The sequence below is a fragment of the Neofelis nebulosa genome, chromosome 1 (genome assembly GCF_028018385.1).
Source record: "Neofelis nebulosa isolate mNeoNeb1 chromosome 1, mNeoNeb1.pri, whole genome shotgun sequence".
In the NCBI taxonomy this organism is placed as follows: domain Eukaryota; kingdom Metazoa; phylum Chordata; class Mammalia; order Carnivora; family Felidae; genus Neofelis; species Neofelis nebulosa.
Window position 1 is genome coordinate 239647304 of NC_080782.1, and position 23948 is coordinate 239671251.

At 44.3% G+C, this 23948-nt stretch overlaps 1 protein-coding gene across 4 annotated transcripts in view; it reads left to right on the forward strand.

Annotated features, from left to right (window-relative positions):
- The window catches only part of MIPEP (mitochondrial intermediate peptidase), a 163805-nt gene that overhangs the window by 91479 nt on the left and 48378 nt on the right, over positions 1–23948 (forward strand). For 3 of the 4 annotated variants that reach the window (XM_058689855.1, XM_058689869.1, XM_058689846.1), the window contains exons 15-16: positions 94–168; positions 2982–3101. In XM_058689855.1, coding sequence (XP_058545838.1) covers positions 94–168; positions 2982–3101 — 195 coding nt within the window. Of the gene's footprint in view, positions 1–93; positions 169–2981; positions 3102–14480; positions 15018–23948 lie in introns of all 4 variants that reach the window. The other variant, XR_009250138.1, reaches the window with a different exon arrangement.

Genomic DNA, 23948 nt, shown 5'->3' on the forward strand with positions numbered 1-23948 from the left:
CTGATGTCATTTTTAACTCTCTTGCCTGATAAGCAGCCAGTGCGGTGACTTAGGAAGCAATTGACTCACACATGTGTTCTTTTGTTTTTCAAGTCACTGCCCAAAAATATGGTGTCTCGGCTTTGTGAGTCCAAAAAGGTGGGTGCTGCAGCCGATATGCAACTTCAGGTATGTATGTACCTTTGTTCTCACGTTTTCCAGAGCAGTTATTCCAAATAAATATGTAACTTTAAATTCTTGCCAACGCTCCACCTTGATTATAATAATTATGCTTCTAACACATCTTCCACCTGAGTTCAAAGAACTTGACCAAAACCGACTCATTCGGGCCTCGCGCTGTCCTTGGGAAATGGACGTTGAGTAAGTTTATTTCCCGGTTTCAGCCGGGAAAGTCAAAGCTCGGAGGAGTCACGGGACTTCTAACTCCTACATTTCAGCCTGCAAGTTACGTTTTTAGTCACTTTGTCTTTTTAAAAATTTGTGGTTTTGACGTGAAGTTTAAACAGTGAGGATTGTTAGTTTTAGATAATATTCAAAGGCAGTCTTCTCGGTTTCCAGATAGAGACTAGAAAACTTTTATGAACCATCTGGATGTCAGGTCTACACGATACCAGATGTTCAGGTTACTTTAATTGCTCAGATTGTTTATCGCATTCTTGCTCTTCATCAGATCTGGAGAATTCTATAAACACAGCCCAAACACCCGTCTTTCACGTCAGGCAGTGTTCGCTTTTATAATGGTCCAGCTACCTATTTCAAAGTGCGGGCACCATTTAATTGCTTTATGGCTTTGTAGAATTCAGCCTTTACGAACTCTGTTTATGTTGCACTTTCAAATACACGTTTGAAGAAAATGCATGTTATCGAGAAAACCATGGCCTTACACTTGAACTTACGTTATTTAATGCCCATGCCTATCAGTATAATTTTAAAAGGATTTCTGCGTTATTCGAAACATTTTCAAGTTATTTGAAAATTTCTGCGTTACTCAACTTCAAGTCTTTTGATTTGCCGATATCTATAATGGAAGCTCTGCCCTTGTGGCTTTCTTTCTGAGTAGTTGTTCCAAGGGTTTTCTTTCAAAAGGAAAACCAACCGTTCCCTCCTTCCACCCTCCAAAGAGAGTAACCCCCACCGAGAGACGCAGAGGAAGAGAGAGAGAAGAGAGGGAGGCGGCAAGTGCTTGCCCCACAGCTGCCCCTGCAGGCTTTCCTGTCCCGCAGCAGTCCCCTTGCACGCCGCAGACACACGAGGCTGGAAAGGAAATGAACTGGGTCTGGTGTCTAGGGAGGCATACAAAGTGTTCTGAAAATTGCAATTTTCTTTTCTTTTTTTTTTTTTTTTCTGTTGCACATTGTTTTAAAAATGGGCTCCTGTTTTTTCTGTGGCTCTGAGGTTCTTGGTCCCAGGAGAGCATGACTCGCTGGGTAGGCAGGTAGACTCATCACTCTCAAATTGTTTGGTGAGCAGCAGGTGAGGGTGAGACACACGCGCATTGCGTTTATTTTGCTCTGCTTTTGTCATTAAAAAAAGTCGTTCCGTACTTACGCTTTTCGCGTGTGGAAGGCATAGCTGTAGGAATGAACCTTCTGAATTCAGATTTGTTTGTAGATTGAGGCCAAGAAAACCCCTCACACCTTAGTGGAGGTTAGAATTTAACTTTCGATTCCTGATAATTTATTCTGTTGGAATATAGACAAGACGTGGGTGAGTAATGTAGGCTCCTCTGATTTCTCTCTGCATGATTACTCATTATAGAATATGGAATTGAAAGAGCTGTAGTTAGCTATATGCTTAGATTACCACTTAGGGTGAAGCAGTATTTATATTTAGGAGATGTCTATATTTTTCTAGGGGAGGTTTAAGCTTGACTTATAATTTGGAACCATAATTCCATATCTAGAGGAAGCCAAAAGCTGGAGGTCATTTACATTTTTTCTTTTATCCAAACTAATCCTCAGTTCTTTTAAGTCAACAGCTGCACATTCTCTGCAAATTCCGTTTTCAAGTCAGAAAGATACATATCAGAAACGTAATTGCGTGTCAGAATTTTTCCTTTAAAATCAAGCCTTTTCTACTTTCTTGCTTCAGGAGAACTCCACGCAAACACTAGTATTCGAGCCAGATGTCCCGGGGAGAAAACACTTTTATCTTTACGTTAGGTTTTCTACGTGAAGTTTAGCTTTTCGGAACTTTGTGAGCTGCCGATTGCACGTGCAAACGAACGCTTTCTTCTCCTGTCATGTTTCGATGGCCTGTGTCCTCCACTCAGAGGTGAGGGAGCCTTCTCTCCCGGTCACCTCGCCGGCCAGAACTGCCCGTGCACAGCAGCTGTTTTCTTGGTATCTGCTGCCACCAGGTGTGGGAGCTGGCTGGACCCGGGCTCCAGACTCCCCAACAGCTGCGCCAGAATTCTTTGTAACGTCCCTACTCCCCCGTCGCAAGAGAGTCGTTCTTCCTTCACCTCGCCCCATCTGTTTAACGTTCCGTCCCTTCTCGTCACAAAACGTGGATTCGGACCATTTCATTTCTCTCATTTCAGATATATCAGGATTCCAGGAAGAGACCACGCAGGATGTATTAGATCCAGAGGGTCACAAGTTGTAACTTTATTATTTTTCTCCTGTTTCCAACTGTATACTTTGCGTGTATCTATAGACATCAGTGGGCCAACTTCCAGTTTTGTGGTCACAAATTTAATTTACTCCGTTGTACGTAAAGAGTACCTTATAGATACAGTTCAAAAAATTTTAAGATCCTTCATCACGAAAAGGTTGACAGCTTTCCTTTTCATCATTAGCATGGTCTGAATTGTGGTTCAAATTACATTTCAAGCCATATACGTTTATATTTGTGAATGTTACGTATATGTAACTTACACGTCCTTCTTATTCTGGTACACTTCTAACACCTTTGGCCCATCGCGTCTTAGATGCAAGGCTGGACTGCCAGAACTAAGTGGACGTTTTCATCTTTCTTAGGTCTTTTATGCCGCCCTGGATCAGATCTACCATGGGAAGCACCCCCTGACGGCATCGACCACAGACATTCTCAGGGAAACCCAGGAGAAATTTTATGGCTTAGCATACGTTCCAAATACCGTGAGTCTCGCAGTTTGATGCTGCCGTGTGCCGTCGAATGGTTCAGCAGGTGTCTCTGTCAGAGGGAGTAGGCTGTGGTCCCTTACCCCTTGCAGAACCCGAAATCGCTACGTTTATGCCGAGGTTTTGTATGGGGCAAATGCTAGCAACTGCCTGGCTCATTTAATATCTCTAGCCATCCATTTATAATGCTTATTTTCTTCCTGCTAGCAACGTGTTTCTGGATGCCTGGGAAGGCAAGCGGTGAAAAAGGTCATTGGAGTTAGTCTGTAGTTCTTTTTTGTCATTTTCCTACAATGAGGAGAACGGTTAGCGATACGAGACGAATGTGATTATCGGCCCCTCATCACTTTCACCGCAAAGGGAATTGACATTTATTGAGTACCTTGTTTGCGTCAGGGATTATGATAGAAGTTTTGCGTATCTTCTCTCATTTAGTGTGGTCTGTCAGCATAGAAGGCAGGGTGTTGTTACCATTTATTGAGGACGTGGTGCCAGACTCCAGCTGGCTGCTTTGCAAGAGAACCTCTGATTTCACTGTCATAGTGCTCAGGCAGAAAAGAGGCTTTATGCAATCTCATCACTGAAAGATACAAGGGTATATCTCGTTTCAGGTAAGTTGGATCTTGTTAGTGCTTACAAAATACCGTTCGAAAGGTTCCTCTCTCTTTCCATTTCTCAGCCTTGTCCTTCTTGGGGTTCATTTCGTCCTCAGGCGGGCTGCCCTGACTAGGTGGGGCGGTGGCTGCCGGGAGGGCCTGGTTTAGATCGTCCCGGCTTAGCCAGTCTGATAGAGAGCACATCTGGAGGCGCTCTGTGATCTGTACAATGCCGAACACGTGTTGTTACAGTATTGGGTGCCAGCACCCGTGCTAAGAGGCTCGTCAGTGACCCGTAATTGTCCAGGGGATGTTCAGGTCCTGACACTCAAACATACATTGGAATAGTTCGAATTTACCACACAAGTAAAGTAATAGCGTATTTTATCATCATAGTACTTCTTATCAATAGTTTTGGTCGTCTGGACGCTTAATCATCTGCTCCAGTATATAATGCTAGGCATATTACGTACCTGTTTTTGACTTTATGTGTAATTTACCGTTCTAATGCTGTGTATTATTGAGCCCTGGATTGTCTGTGTTAGTGAAAATTTGTGGCAATGAGAGTATTCATCAGTGGAACAAACCATAACAATTGCCTAGATTTAATATCTTTTTCCAGTTTGCAGAACACTGCCTGATTCATGTGCTGTTGTGTTTTTTGTGTGTTTTTTGTGCTCATTTTTTAGTCTTTGCTTAGTTTTATTTATTTTTTATAGTTTGTTTATTTTGAAACAGAGTGTGCACAAGCAGGGGAGGGGCAGAGATGGTGGGGGTGAGGGGGAGAGAGGGAGGGAGGGAGGGAGGGAAAGAGAGAGAGAGAGAGAGAGAGAGAGAGAAAATCCTAAGCAGGCTTTGCACTGTCAGCAGCTCGGAGCCCAACACTGGTCTTGAACTCACGAACCGTGAGATCATGACCTGAGCTGAAACCAAGAGTCAGATGCTTAACCGACTGAGCCACCCAGGCGCCCTATTCTTTGCTTAGGTTACAGATGGATGTGATGTGAACTCCATGTAGTTATAACGTGATCAGTAAGTGACTAAATCATAGGAAGGCAAAAATTAGGAGGAAGCGGGAAGCTTTCTAAAGCTGCAGAACTTGAGCTTGGCCGAGCTGCTTCCTCTGCCTTTCTTTATCTCCAGTTGTATGGTGACGTAGCTGTACCTGTCCTTAGAAGAGAACCCAAACTCCCTACCGTCCAGATTCCTCTGCGTGATGATGAAATATACAAAGATGAAGTAACAGTGGCAACCAAATTCTGAATCAACTCTCAGTAAATTGTTTGAATTTAAAAGAAAGGATGATGTTATTAAGCCCACTATCCTTGTCCTACTTCCTTTTGAGAAAATACAGAGACTTATCTCTTCACTGGGATTGTCTCCCTTGTTCATTGGCAGTAGCAATGGCTCTTTGAGTAAATTGTATTTTTTTTGTTTGTGTTTTGTTTTGTTTTTAAATTTTATTTTAGACAGGGAGAGAACATGAGCAAGGGAAAGGGACAGGAGGAGAGAGAGAGAATCCGACAAACCATGAGGTCATGATCTGAGCCGATACCAAGAGTCAGACACTGAACTGACTGAGCCACCCAGGCGCCCCAAAGATACTCTTAACTATAGAGAACAAACTGAGAGTTGCTGGAGGTGAGGTGGGAGGAGGAGGGGCTAAATGGGTGATGGACATTAAGGAGGGCACTTGTGATGAGCACTGGGTGTTATATGTAAGTGATGAATCACTAAATTCTACTCCTGTTAACTAACTAGAATTTAATAAAAACTTGGAACATTAAGGGTGCCTGGGTGGCTCAGTCGGTTGGGCATCTGACTTCGGCTCAGGTCACGATCTCACGGCTCGTGGGTTCGAGCCCCGCGTCGGGCTCTGTGCTGACAGCTCGGGGCCTGGAGCCTGCTTCGGATTCTGTGTCTCCCTCTCTCTCTGCCCTTCCCCCACTCACACTCTGTCTCTCTCTCAAAAATAAATCATCGTTAAAAAAACCAAAAACCTCGAAACATAAAAAAATAATAATAACTGGAAGGTTTATAACAGCACTGTTTGTAAAAGTGGAAAAAAAAAGGAAGAGGTGGGATTCGGGAAAGAACCCAAGTGACTGTCAGTGGAAAAAATGGATAAATAATCTGTGCCATATTCATTGTCTGGAATTCATGCAGCTGAAACTGAGGGGCACAGATGATGGACTTCTCACAGGTAAACACATACGCAGTAAAACTCTAACGAAAAGTGAAGGAACAGTAAACACAAAATTCAGAGGGTGCTAACCTCCGGAACAAGGAATGGGATTACACACGTCCTGGAAGTGTCTTTTTCTTAAACCGATAGTGCGTATAACCTTGATAGTTTTGTCATTCTCCTTATCTTAGTTTATAGAAATAGTAGAAAACTGGTACGTGGAAAAGATTTCTCTACGTTAAGAGGTTATTTTGGCTGCGCCATATGTGGTAAAGAATGGATTTAGGGGGAACAGTTGGGAAATTATTCAGGTGCTGGGGTAGAGCGGGTAGCTCGCACCAGGGAAGTAGCTGTGGAGGGGGAAACATCGAAATGGGTGTGAGAACAGTGTAGAAGGCAGGCTCCATGAGGCGCAGTGGTCGGCTGGACGCGGAGGTCAGGGGGTGGAGAATGAGTGTGAGTTCGTCACGAGCATTGACCCGGGAGGGGGACTTGAGAGCATCCCGCCATGCAGGCTGGAAGAGGGATGGTTTCCCTACAAACTTAATCTCTAGGGATGTTTCTCTGCAGTGAATCCTTTCGTTCCCTCCAATGAAACCATGAGAACAGGAGAATATAATTTGAACACCAACCTACAGAGTATTCATAATGTTGATAGAACTGCACAGATTATATGCATGTAGTGTGGCCTAAACTTTTAGACAGTGATTATGTATGTGTCTGTATTAGTGTCTCTCCAAGCGCATTAATACCTTGAGAATAAAGTGTCCCATCAGCTACGTTTGAGGAATACTTGTTTAAATAATGTCGAGCGGGCTTCTCAGGATCTGTGATGTGCTAATGAACGTTGAGTCTCTCGTGCTTTGTTTGAAAGCTTACTAATGACCACAGAACTCTGCCTGGTTCATTTCTAGACATCAGCCCCGTGTAGATCATGTTTTGGCAAACTCTGCTCTTCTGATACGCGATTATTGAACACGGGCAGCTCCATCCGTATCCCGCAATAAATAACGGGTGCTTATTTTTCGAGTGAACAGACTTATTACGTCAGCAATTTATTGATACTTATGACCTAGATCTAGTGCTGTATATAATGTATAGAGAGATGTAATTTGTAATTTTCTTGCTATTCTAACAGTAGTTTGCTAGGGGCCCCAAAGCTGGTTGTAAACAGAGCAGTTTTACAGCGTATCCAACGGGCTAGTCTTGTACCGTTACCGCTTTTATTCTATTCGGAGCCTGATGTTTGGTTTTGATACTAATGACCATCTTTTCTCAGAACATTCTGTTCCTAGATGATTGTGTATCACCTCCATTATTTACTCAGAGAGTGGAAGATGCTGCATTTTTATTTTTATAGGATTCCAAGTTTATGTTTTTACACTGTCGCTCATCCCTCTGAAGCAGTTGAGAGGCAGTCATGTCTGGGAGCGTCTGGGTCAAAACCTATCTCTAGCCTTGTGACTGTTCGGTTCTGTCCTTGTGAGTATTTTTCAAGTTCAAAGCATGAACAACGGACTCTGCTGACAGACCGCAGTTTTCCAAGATTTGTTAACGACTCATTTGTATCTCGCTCGGTTGAACTACCTTTGTGGACTTTGTTGGTGAAGCTGTGTCTCACACGCAGCTATCCTGGGAATAAAAGAATTCTCTGAATAAATCTTGCCGCCAGTGAGGCCTTCTTTGTCCTTTACCACCTCATGTTGAAAACAGTGATGAGTACAGAATAAGAAAGTCCTGAGCACCTGAAAACGTCACAATAAGTATATCTGAGGAGATTGTCTTTCTTGTCCATTCATAATTTAAAGTTTGCTATCTTGAATAAAGCTAAAATATACAAGACTTATTCTAGGAAAGCACTTACTGGGATTGAATGACATGTTGATATCCGCTCATTATTCTTGTTAGAACAAACGCCAACAAAGAATGTGAAAAGAAAGGACGCCTGGGTGGCTCAGTCGGTTGAGCATCCAACTCTTGATTTTGGTTCAGGTCATGATCCCAGGGTCGAGGGATCGAGTCCCATATCAGGCTCCATGCTGACCGTGGAGCCTAAGATATTCCCTCCCCTCCCTCCCTCCCTCCCTCTCTCTCTCTGTCTCTCTTCCCCCTCCCCTCCTGACTCTCTCCCTCCCTCCCCCCTCCCTCTCTGTCTCCCTCCCCCTCCCTCTGCCCCTCTCCTCTTCTCATGCTCTCTCTCTCTCTCTCTCTCTCTAAAAAAAAATTTAGGGGGGTGCCTGGGTGGCTCAGTTAAGTGTCCGACTCTTGATTTTGGCTCAGGTCATTTTCTCATAGTTTAATGAGTTCTAGTCCCATGTCGGGCTCTGCACTGACAGCACAGAGCCTGCTTGAAATTCTCCGTTTCTCTTTGCCCCTCCCCTGCTTGCACTCTCTCTTTCTAAAATAAAATAAAAAAAAATTAGTTAAAATTAGTTTTAGTTAAAATTATTTTTTAGTTAAAATACAGATACAGATACAGATGGAGCTATAAGCTATGATCACAGACTGCAATGAGCAGGGAGAATTTGCTGAGTAAGATGAAGGGAAATTTAGAAGACAACTGAGGGGAATATTTAAGCAGTGGGCACACAGTGGATCAGCCAGTGTGGTTGGATAAGATCTTCTAATTGGAACAGCTTTTTTTTTTTTCTAATGTTTGTTTATTTTTGAGAGAGAGAGAGAGACAGAGCACAAGTGGAGGAGGGCCAGAGAGAGAGGGAGACACAGAATCCAAAGCAGGCTCCAGGCTCTGAGTTGTCAGCACAGAGCCCGATGCGGGGCTGGAACTCACGACCTGTGGGACAGTGCCCTGAGCTGAAGTCATACGCTTAACCGACTGAGCCACCCAGACCCCCCCCCCCACCCCGAACAGCTTTTTTTCAAGTACCAGCAAAAACCAAAATTTTAAACGTACTATTTTCCGTTTCTGCTACTATTAAAACAGTATAATGCTCTGCTCTTTTCTATTATTTTAGGGTTACGTTGACTGTAGTAGCTTAGAACATGCTTTATAGAACATCTATTTTGGGTGTGTGTTCTGCATTCCCAAATAAACAGGCTAATAAATGAACTTTTAGCATACAGTTTATGTGTAACTTGAGGGCTTCCCTTCCTGAAATTGCTCAATTTCTGGAGCTGATTCCTACCCTGACATTGCTGATGTCATGACAATACCTGCAAAGGAAAGTAACCTGTAATGTACCAGTTGGGAGATGGTGTGCAACCAGTGGTAAACCCACTTGTTTGCACAGTGGGCTCATCCCAGACAAACTTTCAAACTGACCTGTTAACCATGTGGAAGGACATGGAATCGACACAGTGGGAGAGTGCAGAGAGATTTTGAGAGTACTTTTACCGTGTTTATTTTACTGTATGGAGGTTTTTTTTTTTTTAAGTCTCAAAAAGAAGAAAAATAAGCAGAAACACAATGAGAAAACGGCCTTGCTACACACGGTTTGGGTGTGAAGACTGATTTATTGCCATTAGAGTTCATTCTCTTTCCTGTTTACTTGATAGGCAGTCTCGAAGGGCTTCTTTCTTCAAAATAAGTAAGTGAGTGAGTCGGTATATTTGTGTAGAAATCCCTGTGGATAGCTGACACTTGTGCGTTCAGATTAAAAATCATGTTTAAAAATGTCCAATTTTAAGTGTATACTTCAGAAGTTTCCAGAGGAGATTACATAATTTTAATTTAAAATTATATTACAGCTTAGTGACCTCACATAGACTCACGTGTTCATGATTTTATTTTAAAAGCTTTAATTTTTAGAAAAATTGGTAAATCATGACGGTAAGAAATAATAGCCCTCGTAAGCGATTTCTACCATCTCGATTAAAATGGCAGTCACATTTTTTTCCGGTTACTTTTAAAGTAAGGCCGATAAGAGAAACTGATCATATGGGAGGCTTTATTTAGAAATCTGAGGTCTGCTTTCGACCTGTTCTTAACCTCACACCTGTTCAGAGGTTGGTTTAAAGAATGGCATAAAGGTCTCTTTTTTTTAATGGGGGGGGGTGGTGGTGGAAATACTGCCTGAAAACAATAGAAGGAGAGCCCCCGAGTGGTTGAAAGTTCATCATTCTCTCTCCAGAGACTTCAACCTCATTTATTTAATAAAAATCTTCATTCCTCCTATTTAGTTTTTTTTTCTTCTTCTTCCTGGGGAAGCAGTTCTATTTCCTCCCTTTTCTTACGCGCCACCTCTTTTGCAAGTGGAAAAACAGTTCCAGAAAGTGAAGGTATCAGCCAGGTATCACACTAGTTTGGAGTATTTGTTGTTGCTAAGCAAATGTTAGATTAAACAAAACAATATTTATTTTTTGCTTATCTGGAATACAAAGACCATGTGGTGCGTATCTAAAAAAAACCTAAGTAGTTAATTGCATGTTAAATTCCTTTCCTCTTTGGCTGCATAAACAACTGAGAAAATATTTACCTTCTCTGTCATGCTGGATTTATTTACGACTTTGTAACTAAAACACAGAAGTGTTATAAATTGAAACTTTAATCTCATGATTGACTCATTTTCTAAAAATTTATATGGTTTCAGTCTGTGGGACAGCTGCAACTCTAGATTTCACTGATTTAAAACACGGGGAAATTATAGGACTACCCGGGTTGTTTTTATAATAGAGCTCTTTGGGCCAAGTCACCGGCTTTCATTTCTGTCCTGGTTTTCACGAATAAAGCTATACTTTTTTTGTTTTTTTTGACCCCCTGCAAATTTACATAGGTTAGATATAATGAAATGAAAATCCAGGATATTAGGAGTTTTTCCTATACCAAGTAAACTGTATATTTTACAGACTCTTTTTTTTTTTTTTTTTTTAATTTATTTTTGGGACAGAGAGAGACAGAGCATGAACGGGGGAGGGGCAGAGAGAGAGGGAGACACAGAATCGGAAACAGGCTCCAGGCTCCGAGCCATCAGCCCAGAGCCCGACGCGGGGCTCGAACTCACGGACCGCGAGATCGTGACCTGGCTGAAGTCGGACGCTTAACCGACTGCGCCACCCAGGCGCCCCTAAACTGTATATTTTAAATGATGCACATGTGTCTTTTAGATTTTAGGCAGTTTACATTTCAGGAAGTGGCTTCTCTGGTGATTCTCTAAGTAAATTATGTTCTCATCCATGGCAAATATGAGCTGTGAGCAGGACGCGGGGACCCCACTATTATTCATGGAATGACAGTACCCAGAGGGGCTTGCCACAATGCCTTTTTACCTCTGTGCCTTGTGACCAACAGAGAAGCCAAGGGCAACATTAGTAAGGTAAGGAAGGCTCCCCTTGAGTGATATTAATTTTCCGCTTTAATTATATTTTGAGTAGGAAGGAGTATATGCACATGCCTGAAAACCGTAAGATGTAAAAACGTGAAAGGGTCCATGTGTAACATCCCTCCTGTGCTCCCGTCCCCCTGGCCCTCCGCCTCTGTCCATAGGGGTCCCTGGTGTTCCTGTTGTCTCTCACATACTGACCTGGAGTGGAAATCGCTTCTGTGAGATATAAAGATACATCGAATCCACAGTCTCAGTGATGACCTTCCCTCACCGCGCCTCCTGCCCTGTCTCCCAGATGGGTGGACGCTAGCCTGGGCAGTTACAGTTCTCTTAACGAGTGTCCCCTTACCGACTTTCCCTCTCTCAAATCCACACAGCTATCTGGGAGATCTTTTCTATTTTTTTTTTTTTTTTATTTTTTTTATTTTTTAATTTTTTTTTCAACATTTTTTATTTATTTTTGGGACAGAGAGAGACAGAGCATGAACGGGGGAGGGGCAGAGAGAGAGGGAGACACAGAATCGGAAACAGGCTCCAGGCTCCGAGCCATCGGCCCAGAGCCTGACGCGGGGCTCGAACTCACGGACCGCGAGATCGTGACCTGGCTGAAGTCGGACGCTTAACCGACTGCGCCACCCAGGCGCCCCGAGGGAGATCTTTTCTAAATGCGCATTCGCTTATAACACCCCTTCCCTTAAAACCCCTCAGTGCCTTCCACTGCTCTTGAGCCAAAGGCCGAAGACCTTTGCTGCCCACGGGTTCCTGTGGGGCCCGGTCAGCCCAGCCTTGTCCAGCTGAACACAGCCCCTCTTTGGCTCCAGGTTCTTGGCACTCACTTCCCTCTGCCTGGAGCACGTTCTCCTGTCTTCTCACTCTGCTCTGCTGGGAATGTCACTCCCCCAGAGCTCGCCGGTTCCTCTGTCGCCCACCCTCACAGAACCCAGTTCTTTCCCTGCGTGTCGGTCATCCCGGTTCCTGATTTCTCGAGGTCATTTGATTACTTTCTGTCTTCCCGAGGGGAGTGACGTTCACATAGCAGCAGGGCCCATTTCTGATCCGTTCATGATTCCTTCAGGTCACCTGTGCATGGCAGTGCCCGACAAATGTTAGTAGAAGGTGTTTTGTTTTGTTACCGTCTTATTGAGGCGGAACTTACATGAGATACACAAATCTCAGTGCACAGCTCCAGGAAATCTTACATCGCTGTATACCTGTCTCATTGCTACCCAGGTCAAGATATACACCGTTTTCAGCACCTGCTTCTAGGAGGCCCCTGCAACCTGCCGGTCAGTATTCCTTCAACATACCTTCCCCACAAGGTAACCACCAGCTTTGCCTGTTTCGAACCTGAGCTAAGTACCACCGTGTCTTAGGTACTCTTTTGAGTGTAGCGTCATCTATACGGCATCGTGTCTGCGAGATCCGTGCATCTTGTTGCGTGGTTTAGTGACCTATTCTTTTCCATTGCTTTGAAGTATTCCATTTTCAATATGCCGCAACGTACTAATGTGTTCCACTATTGACTGACATTTGAGTTACTTCCCTTCTGGGGTTATGGTGAATAAAGTTCCTGCGAATATTCATGTATATAGCTTTTGATAGACGCAAGCATTCATGTCTGTTGAGTATGTAGCTAGGAGTAATTTGGGGGATACTTTAGCTTTACTGCAGCTCCCGCCAAACGGTTTTTCAAAATAATTCTCCGGGGTTTGCACACCAACAGGCAATGTTCGGATGCACCGTTTGTTCCACGTCCTGTCCAATACTTGATATTGTCAGTCCTTTTAATTTTAGCCACTTTGGGAGTACAGAGCCATATCACATTGTGGTTTTAATGTGTTCTTTTCTCATGACTAAGAACTCCGGGCACTTCTTCTTATATTTATGGGCCGCTTGGATGTCCTCTTTGTGTAAGCATTTTGGCTCGGATGTGGATGAGTAGGAAGCCATCCGAAGGTTTCAGGTAGAGGTCAGATAGAATTTGGAGTATAAGAGCGGGAGAAGAGTCAAGAGTGATTGCGAGGGTTTTGGCCCAGGTGGCCAAAAGGAAAGCGTTGCCTTTAACGTGGAGAGGAGACTGTGGGAAGGCTAGGTCCTTGGGGCAATCAGGAAACCGGTTTTAGGAATACTAAGTATGAGATGCCACTAGTCAAACAAGAGAAGTTGTCACGTAGGCTGGTGGATATACAAGTCCAAAGTTCAGAGGAGCAGTCTGTGCTGGGAGATAGGGGTTTGCAGTTATCCACACATAGATTATATCAAAGCCAACGGACTGGGTGAGATCACCCTTAGGAGTGATGAGCCCTGGGCCATCATTTAAAGGGCTGGAAAATGAGGAAGGACCAACAAAGAATGAGAGAGAGAAACCAGTGAGTTAGGAGGGAAATATAAGAGCACACTGTCCTGGAAACCAGTGGTCTCATTTGGAACGTATGGCAGTTGGATGGGGTAAGCTCAAGACCAGTCATACTGAAGAGCCTGGGAGTTGATGAACGGGGAGTAGGAAATGTGACACGGGTTCACATTAGTTTGCAAATGGACGGGCAGCGTTTCTGTTTGTTTATTTGTTCCTGGGACTCTGCGTGGGGGCGGGGCCGGGACGCCCATTCACTTTGGTACTGAAGCTAAGAAGCTTTCCAAACTTTGGAGTTGTGTTATAGGGACAGAAGAGGGAAGATTAAGTAATTTACCCAAGATGTTCCAAGCAAGAGTAGTGTACATGTTGCGTCACTTTATGCATATTTACTGTCGTGAAATAAATACCAGATGGAGCCAACACTTAAATAGAAAAAAATAAGGCCTCATCTGCCTCCTTTTAGCTCCTCTTATCTTCTCTTTCGTTTAGAGAAGGATAGTAGGTTAAAAAGAGATGGAAGAAATTACAAATGAAAATACAGATGAATGGATTTGACCACAAAAATTTTAATTTCTCTCAGGAAATATGAATAAAATTCACAGACAAGCATACTGGTTTTCAAAAATTGCAACACTTAATGACAAATGGTTTATATTGTTGCTGCATAAAGAGCGCATCCAAATACAAATAAAAAACGGGCAGAACAACAACCACAAAATCCCAACACTCCCCCCAAAGGAAAATAGGCATAGAAGTCAGTCACAAAAGAAGACAATGCAAATAGTTAATATAGATCTACAAAAAAATTGTTTGACTTTCTTGGTGCGCGAAAGTATGCAAATGGAAATAACAACAAAATGACACGTTCACTTATCATATGACTCCATATTCTATTAAAAGACAACACCAGTGATTGTATTGATACACCGATGTAGATATTTTTATTTTTGTTTCCAGGAGGAGGAATGGGTTTGGCAGGAGGGATCAAGAACATGGAAGTCTACAAAAGCCATTAATGTAGCCCTGAGGAATTTATTCTGAAGATATACATAGAAAACCCAATAAAGCTGGACACCTGATAATTAGCACATCTACAAGAAATTGGAGTCCAACATTGGAGGAAAGGTTAAGCAAACCGTATTGTACCCTGTGCTTGTCATTAGGCCTGCCCACTTAGCACTGTGCTACCTCTGACATGTGGTAGAATTGCACATCTGTGCTCTGTGCAGTTAGTTGTGGCCACGTGACTTGACCTGGCCAAAGAAATCGGGCAGAAGTGATGGGGCTCATTGCTGGGCTGCAGCAGTTAAGAGCCACTGCGCACTTGTCCACATTTCCTCCCTGTTGGCCCAGCAACCAATGACCTTCCGGGTGGTGGAGACTCAGAAAGCCTGGGTGCCTAAGTGCTGCTGACGTGAGAGGAGTCCGCTCACCCGAGAGAGATGTGTCGTCTGCTCAAGGAACAGATCTTTGCTGTTGGAAGCCACTGAGACGGTAGGATTCATGTTACTGCCATCGTCACTTAGTATATCCTGACTCGTAGAGGCCACACGATGAAATAATATACAGCCGTTAACGTTCACAAAGAATTCTTAATATCAGGTTAGTGAAAAGCATCTAATAAAATCATAGATAGTGTGATTTTTGTCTTTTGAAAACCGAAGGGAGCTTTCACATTAACAACTGTTTATCACAGTCACGGATTACGGGTGAGTGTCAGTTTCCTTTTTGTATTTTTCATTCCGATTTTTCTTTAAGGAGCACAGACTCCTTGTAAAGTTGGAAGGGCAGACACGCACACACACAGACACACATAGCTTCAGTTGGCTTCCAGTGACACAGGCGTTCATTCAGTTCTTTCTGTGCCATTGAAGACATAAAGGCCATTGAAATGTCAGTGACCAAATGGCCCTTCCTTTCCTCAGAGCCCAGCTGAGAGGAAGGAGCAGGGCTGAGCCTGGATTAGGTTCAGAAGAGAAGCTTCTTCTCCCCATGGCTTGAGTTCTGGATATAAAATTCACCACACCTGAGCCTGAATACTTTCCCTCCCTTCTTCGAGAGATCTTGGAGGTTGGGAATGCAGACTCTCTTGTCCCGGAAAAGGTACATTCTAAAAGAGATGACTTTCGAGGTGATGCCCAGCGTCTTCACAGCACCAAGCAGTTTTTCACTGCAGGGTACTGTGCGAAAGTACCATGGCAGAGAACGTAAAAAGAAAGTGTGTTCTTCACCTGGACAAAAGTTACACGGACGTTAATAAATGAAAATGAATGGATTTCTTTGCAACCGAGTCCGTAATGTGATTCTCTTACTTTCCCAGATCACCTTGAAGTCCCAGGTGTCTTTACTAGGATTAAATTCAATCCTCGATAAAACGTAGTTTAGACTTGGCTCATTGGTGTTCGTCTTCTTCCAGGGGCCTTTCTTGCTGTGTGCCAGGCACAATGTGTTGATCCTACGTGCAGAGCAGACAGTAGGCTGGACTCCTATCTACGTGCCAAACTGAGGCCTCCCCCGTGCCCGCCCCTTGTGTTTTCCCAGGCTCCGTCTGGTCTTCACCCTTTCTCTTCTTGCTCTGAGACTGTGCCCCAGAACCCTAACTCCTATCCCTAGCTCTTGTTCAAGGTTCTGAACCCAGTTTTCGATATTGTAGAAGAACTACAGTTAACTATGGATGCGTATGTCTTGTCCATTTGACTATTGTAGCCTTAAAATAAATCCCTAAGGGTGAAATTGCGTAGCTAGAAGATACGTGTAGAGTTTATGTTCTGGTACACGTCGCAAAGTTAAAATCCAGATGGCTTTTCCTTGATGACCCCAGTTATGGATTTGATTTTAGTTTTTGCCAATCTGATAGACCACACATACTTTAATTTATTTCTGCTTGCAATTCTTTTACTGCCGGTGAAACCAACAGCTTCCCTTGTGGTGTCTTACCATCCAGTAGGAATTGAATTTTGTCTATTTTTGTCATTCTCCCATCTTTACGTTCATCTTTTTGTTACTCGTTTTCATAGGGTCGTCAGCCTTTTAGTCTTTTTGTCATAATTTTGTCCTCCCATTTTGTTATTTATCTTTCAGCTTCTTTTATGATTTTTTTTAACACTTAGAAGGTTTTATGTTTGTTACTTAGCTTGATGGCAATAAATGTTGTTTTGAGTTAAATCTTTTAGACTTTTCTTTCAGTTTTTTGTCAGCCTTCAAGAGAGCTTTCTGGCCTAACTGCATTCAACTTTCTGTCCACATTTTCTTCTCGTACTCTTGTGGTTTTATTTTTCATGTTTCAATCTTTGACTGTTTAAGTCTGTGGCAGTGTTAAGGGATGAGATTGGAACCGGCTTTCGTTTCTCTAGTTGGTTTTTGAATAACCCGTTTTTCCCTACTGACTTGAAAAGATGCCCTCTGTGAGATGCGAAGTTTTCCTGCACGACAAGGTTTGTTTCTAGGCTTTCCATTTCAGGGGTTCTTGCCCAGACTGGATAATCATTTGTGGAAGTTTGGGTGTTTGTTGTTGGTTGTTTATTAATAGAGATGCCTTTGTTCCTCTATTTACGTCATCTACCTATTCCCGTCACCGTGTTGCACATTTATAACATTCTTACTGGAAGTCCCTCCTGTATCTTATTACATGAATTCCTGTTTTAAGATTTTTTTTCTGTTGTGAATGGATATTATATATCCCTCAGCACCTTTTTCCAGCTAGTCTCCATTGGTACATAGAAGTTATTTATTTTCGTTTTTTACTTTTGTGGCTCACAGTCTTGATGAACAACTGACTGTTTTCAATACTTATTTACCAGGTTTTAGGGATTTTCCAGATATGTTTCTATATATGTTTATCTATTTATCTACATCTATATGGACATAGACAGATATACATATATATATACATATTTATATAGATACATATCCCACAGCACATGTAAGTAATATTTTTGCCACCCCTTTCCAATTTTTATACGTCCGTGTGTCCTTGACTGGTGCGGTGGCTGAACTTTCAAAATAATGCTGAATAATAATAGGGAAGTTGAGCATACTTGTTTGGTTTATGGTTTTAACGAAATGTTTTAGGTTTCACCTGTGATTTGAAAGAGGGCCAGAGCGTGTGAGGGTCAGAGAAAAGAATACTCCAGGATAGTCACATCTTCAGATTACAAAGGTAGGAGTGAGAAGTTTCCGTGAGGAAGTAGGAGGTCCACAGCTGAGGTTCTGTGTAGGGGAAGGAGTCTGAGTGAAGGTGTCTCCCCCGTGGAGGGCCAGGTTGACTCTGCCTGGGAGACGGTGCAGGAATAAGGTGGGTGCGAGGCTTCAGGATCAGATGGCCTAGAGCCAGTCTTAAGCATCAGATCTTCATCTGTAAGATGGTGATATCGAACCCACTATGGTTATCGTAAGAGTGAGAGAATATTTGTCAAGAGGACTTAGCCCAATACCCGGCACATAGTAAATGCAAAACAGATGTTAAACATTATTAGTATTATGAGTGTAGTAAGTGATCACTGAAAGGGGACGTTTTTTTAAAATTTGGATGTAGCTGACACAGAATGTGACGTTAGTTTCGGGTGTACGACAACACAGTGATTCGACGCGTTTGTACGTGACCCTGTCCTCATCACAAGTGTAGCTCCTGTCACCATACGACACTACGACAGTACCATCGACGGCGTTCCTTCGTTGGCTTTTTTATTCAAAAGGAGGGACTTAAATGATCAAAAATGGCATTTGAGGAAGAAAATCACATCACTTGCACGTAGGATGGGTAACAGATGAAAATAGATGGGAATCTCGTGTGTGGGCCACCTTCTTTTGTCGGTGACTTTTGAGGGTGATCCCTGTTCCCGAAAGACAGCCGGAGGCCCCCCGAGGTAAGGCGCGGCTGGTTGCCTGAGTAGCGCTACGGTGGCTTTGCGCCCTTCTAGCTGCTCTCCGTGCCCATATGTGGTTATTGACGTGTAAGAATAGCTTATCTTGGTGTCTTTTCCACCTCTTTATATATTTAATAATGACAGAAGCGAGGACCCAGCTCGTTGCTCGCTTTAATATGCATTATTTTCAGATCCTTAACTTACTGATGGTGTAGTCATTCTTTTTACACGTGTATATTTTTATGTGTCTCGGGGAGGCTTTGAAATACTTGCTGATTTATGGAGAGTGAAAACTCAACCAAACTTTCTCGGCACACTTAGGAAAACTCAGACTCTTAAAAGCTAAAATCAAACAATATTTGAGATGATTTATACAATTTCGGCAATAACTTTTTTCCACTTAAGCCCAAGTACAGTCTAAACAACCCTTCCCCACTGCTAAGTCCTTTAAACGAGAGCAGTGGAGGTCTATAAATCAAACGGTAGTTTACATTTGTTTCACAACCACTTTTGGCAACCTGTTTTCCCTCTTAAAACTTAGTATATTCTCCAAAATGTTCAGCCAGTCCTATATTGAGATTAAATTAAAGTGAACAAAGAAATGTACAAAAAGATTTTGGAGAATAATAGATGGCCACAGTTTAGAAAAGCACAGTATTGAAAATGAGTAGAGTAATGCTAGATGCTGCCGAGCTGGCTCGTTCTAAATAAGAGAATTCAGCCGTGAGCGGGTTTGTCTCCATTGTGAGGAATCAGCACAGTCACCGTGGTGGAGTTATCTCAGATTAGTCTGCTGGCACCGATCCTAAGAATCCACAGGGCACTTTAATCCTAATTATGTTTAATAACCTCTTATTTTGAATTAAAACTTCATAATATTCATTCCACATATTCGTGAGTGGCAAACAGAGTTCTCATGTGCCCTCCAGCCAGCTTTCCCATAACCAGAGTGCACACGGTTGGATCCAAGAAACGAGTACCGACACCGTGCTGTTTATTCCGTGTCGTGAATTACTTCGACACCCTGTATTTGCTCGTGATGAGTACCTCTGAAGCTTATTGTCTTTTCTTTCTGAGAGTGCTTAGCTAAAAGCAGTTCATAATTTTAATCTACAGCCTACGACTCCTTTTGTTCTGTGTAGATGATAAGCAGAGTTCACGAGCTCCGTGAACACAGGACCGATAGAAGCAGAATCAGTAGAGACCGGCACATCATTTGAGAGCCTGCGTCCTGATTGTACGTAATGTTAGAAAACACATCAAAGTGCTAAATGCAGAGGGGCACAGAAGTGATTTATGTCTTCATAAACTACTTCCCTGCAGGTAAAATTTAGCATATGCTGTGAAAGCACCCATCTTAAGCTTTCTCATCTGCTGGCGTATCCTTGGCTTCTCTCTCTACTTAGAGTAGGGCTGGTTTCCTTACCTGCGTCCTTGAACCGTTAACGTATTGACTTTAAAGCATTTTGACCAAGCCCACAGGAAGGAATGCATTGCATTATGATGATGATACAAATATACCTATGTACGTTTAGGGGTGTGTGTGTGTAAAAGTGAAGCAAAGTACCACGGACTAAAAGTTATCCTAACTATGTGCATCGTGGTCCAGTATTTTCTGTTCTGCATTTTCACTTTTTAAATGCTGGTCACAACCTACTCTGTTGGTTTCACAAACCACTAGTGGATAAGGGCCCCACAGTTTGAGAAACACCACGTTCATTTATCTTCCCCCCCCCCCTCTTTTTGCCTCTTCTACCCTCCTTTTCCAAATCAACCATAAAACCTTTCTTAGAAACAGAGATTTTGCAACTAAACTACTGAGAAATAAAACTACAGCTCCTATTTAATCCCAACAGTATCATCTCTCCTCACGGGGGTTAATTCATTTGACAGACATCGTCTTTGGGGAAGAAGAGTATGTATAAATAAGCTAGTGTGAAAAATGATGCATTGTGATGCTGTGAGAACTCTGTTACAGACACAGAGGTGTTTAATCGTGCCTCCTGGCGTCAGAAATGGCATTTTATCTCTGCTTAGTTCACTCCAAGTCAGATTTTACCTCAGGTTAAGGCAGTGTAGTGGGGAGGGAGAGGGGGACAGGGGAGGTATAATGGGGACAGAGGATGGTGAGGGAATATGCTCGTCTCGGGTTGCCTGACGACAGGCATGGGAGGTATGGGAGCAGGGGCTGGGGGCTGGGTGTTGAAAATGAAACTAAGATCAAACACTAAGGAGTCCTGTGTGTCTGCACAGAGGCTTATACATGATCCTGGAGGGAAAGGGGAGACCCTGGAGGTTTGAAGTTTGTCAGCAGAGTAGTGGCACAGGCAGGGATCAGCTATAGGGGAGAGTGAAGGTTTCAGTATCGAGCATGGGTTGGAGGGCAGAAACATTGAAGCAAGCAGGGGTAATAATAGATGCGAACAAATACAAAAAACATCGTGGATTTTACCAGATAAGATACTGAAAAACATGCATTTTTATTTGTAAAAATGATCTCCTTGATCGTTTCGCTAACATTTCACTCTCTCCTGCCTCAGCAGTGCGTTCACAGATCTTTTCATTAATATCTTTTACCCAGCATTTTAGTTGTTTCATTGGGGACCGTTACTTGAAGTATCAAACTGAAGCCCCTCTGTCCGTCTTCTCCCTTCCTTCCTTCCTTCAGTTATTCCTATTCAGCGTTTGCTCTGTGTTCCATTGTGGGAGATTACCTTGCAGTTTTTTTTCCTTGCTACCTTTTTCACTACTGTTAGTTTAGTTTTAGCTTTGTTTTTTGCTTTTCACAATTATGGTTTTATTGCCAGTAGCTGCTGCTGCTTTTTCATAGCACCTTGATCTTGTTTAACGAATGTGATTCTTTTTGTCAGTGTACGTATATGTGTATGTACACACACACGCACACAGGTCCTGCCTTAAAGGTCTTACAGTCTAGGCAGAAGATGATAAAGGTCTAAATCCAGGCATTGATGTTAGGCATCTGCATCAGGGAAGAAATTCAAGAAATCTATTGAGATACAAATTTTCAGGACCTGAGGGCACATCGAGGGTACCTGGAGATGAGGAATCACAAGGCAGAGCTGATCCTCAACCAGAACAAAAGCATCTAGGAAAACCCCACCGTTCACAGTCAGTGCTGAAAGTCTGCAAGCTTTCTCCTAAGACAGGAACAGGACAGTGTTGGCTGCCATCACCACTTCTATTGAATATTATACTAGAGGTTTTGGCCAGAGCAGTTAGGCAAGAAGAAGGAATAAAAGAAAGGCATTCAGGCTGGAAAGGAGGAAATAAAATTACTTCCAAAGTACATGGACAAAGCAAAGGACATGAGCTTGTATGTAGAAAATCCCAAGGAATCCATAAAAAACTATTCGAGCGAATAAACAGGTTCTACAAGGTTGCAGGATAGAAGAGTAATAATGAAACTCAACTGTATTTCTATACTCTAGCAACAGACAGTCCAAAATTAAATGAAGAAAATAATTCCATTTGTAATAGCATCAAAAAGAATAAAGAACTCAGGAATGAACTTAGCAAAAATGTCCAACATTTGTGTACTGCAAACTGTAAAACATTATTGAAAGAAGTTAAAGAAGCCCAAAAGAAATGGAAAGACGTTTCCCATTCGTGCACTGGAAGACTCGTCAAGAAGGCAGTAATCCCCAAATTGATCTACAGACTGAAAACAATCGTGAAATCTCAACTGCCTCTTTTTTTGGGGGGAGGGGGGGCACCAAGACTGAAAGCTGGTTAAAAAAAAAAAAATCATACTGAAATGCAGAGGATCTAGAAGAGCCAAAACGATCTTGAAAAAGAAAAGTCAGAGGGCTCACCCTTCCCAGTTTCCAAACTCGCTACAAAATCTGCAGTTATCAAGGCTGTAGAATTCCAGGAGTGACCTCGCCCGACCGGCCGCGCGTAAGAGACAAATCTCGGCAATTAGATAGCTGCCCACAGATACAAACGGACCTGGGAAAGGCTTGGAGTCCACTTAGGAATGTTCGGCAACGCAGTGGAACAAAAGAGCCCTGAGAAGAATCGCCTCCGAAGAGAAGGAAGACGGCTTGGCTTTGCGGGCATCGCTCAGCGCCCGCAGGGAGCTCCCCAGCCACACCCGAGGAGCAAGAGCTGCGTGAACGGCCCGCTTCCTCCGCCTCGCGGGGCACCACACGAGGGTCACGCGTCAGGTGCGCCCCACCTACGCTGGCAAAACCGAGGCGTGTAGAAACAGCAAGGCCCGAGGAAGGACAACGGGCTACCGACAGCAGCCAGGCGGTCGGAGCGAGGGTGGGTAACCGTGACCTTCCCTGCAGACAGATCCAGCATATTCTGCCGCCCAGACAGGGCCCAGACGTGGGCCCCCTGCAGATGTCACCAGCGTCTGCCCCACGGGTGTTCGTGTCTGTGGACACCAGCCGCCCGAATCTCGCCGCTCCCTTCCCTCCCCGACTGGAGCCCTAGAGCTCCACCAGCCTGGGCCTCGGAGGCTACGTGAGGGCAGCACGCCAGCCCCGACCCTCGCCGCCGACCTCCACGGCTGTGTGCGGCACTCGTCGCCAGCCTCCGCTGTGCGCACCTGCCTGGGGTGAGACATGCAGGCCCCCGCAGCTACCGCAGGCCGAGACCGGGCCCTGTCTTTTGTCACCGGCCTCGCCATCGTGCTCACCTGCAGGTCGCCGCCCCTGCAGGGCCGCCAGCTGCGTGCCCGTGGCCCCCGTGACCAGTCTCCACTGCGGTGCACGTGCCCGGGGAGAGACCCTCTGGCCGGCGGCAGCATGCCAGCGGCCAGGGCCCCCACAGCTGCCCGTGAGCCCGGAGCCGGCCCCGACCCTTCTGCCTGCCCCGCTGCCTGCTGCTGCACGTGTCCGCGTCCGGCCCTCGCCACCACACTGGCACCTGCGGCTGCTCCCTGAGACCGAGAGTTCACGCCACCGGGTCGGGCCACCACTGCCGCCGGCTTTGGTGCCTAGCCAGTGTGGATCTGGAAGCACCACTGAGGACCCTGAGGGCCCCCGCAGCCGCCTCAGACCCTCCCTCCTCCCACCCTGCCACATCTGGTGGACCGCCTCAGTCAGGACTGGCGCCTCTCCAAAGTGACCTCCGCCCTGGGGAGGGGGAGCCCTCCCCCCGGCCTGCCCACCGGCACACCCACAGCCGTTGCGGCCGGGCTTCTCAGCCGGCTGCACCAGGGGCTGGCCCCTCTTGCCAGCGTGCCCACAGCAGCTGTGGCCGGGGCTCTGAGCCAGCCTTGCTGGGGGCCAGCCCGGCCCGCCGGTGCTCCTTCCGTAACCATGGTCTGTCGTTGCCAACAGATGGGCTGGGGTAGAACCGGAACAAATAATCCTATTAATTTGTACGAAACCACAAAAGACCCTGGATGGCCAGAGCAGTCTTGAGAAAGAAGAACAGAGCTAGAGGTATCAGCTTCCAGATTTCAAGCTACAGAACCATGGCGATCAAACGGTTGGTACTGGTACCGAAAACAGACACAAAGATCAGTGGATCAGAACACATAGCATATATGGCCATGTAACTATGATGAAAAAAGAATACACAATGG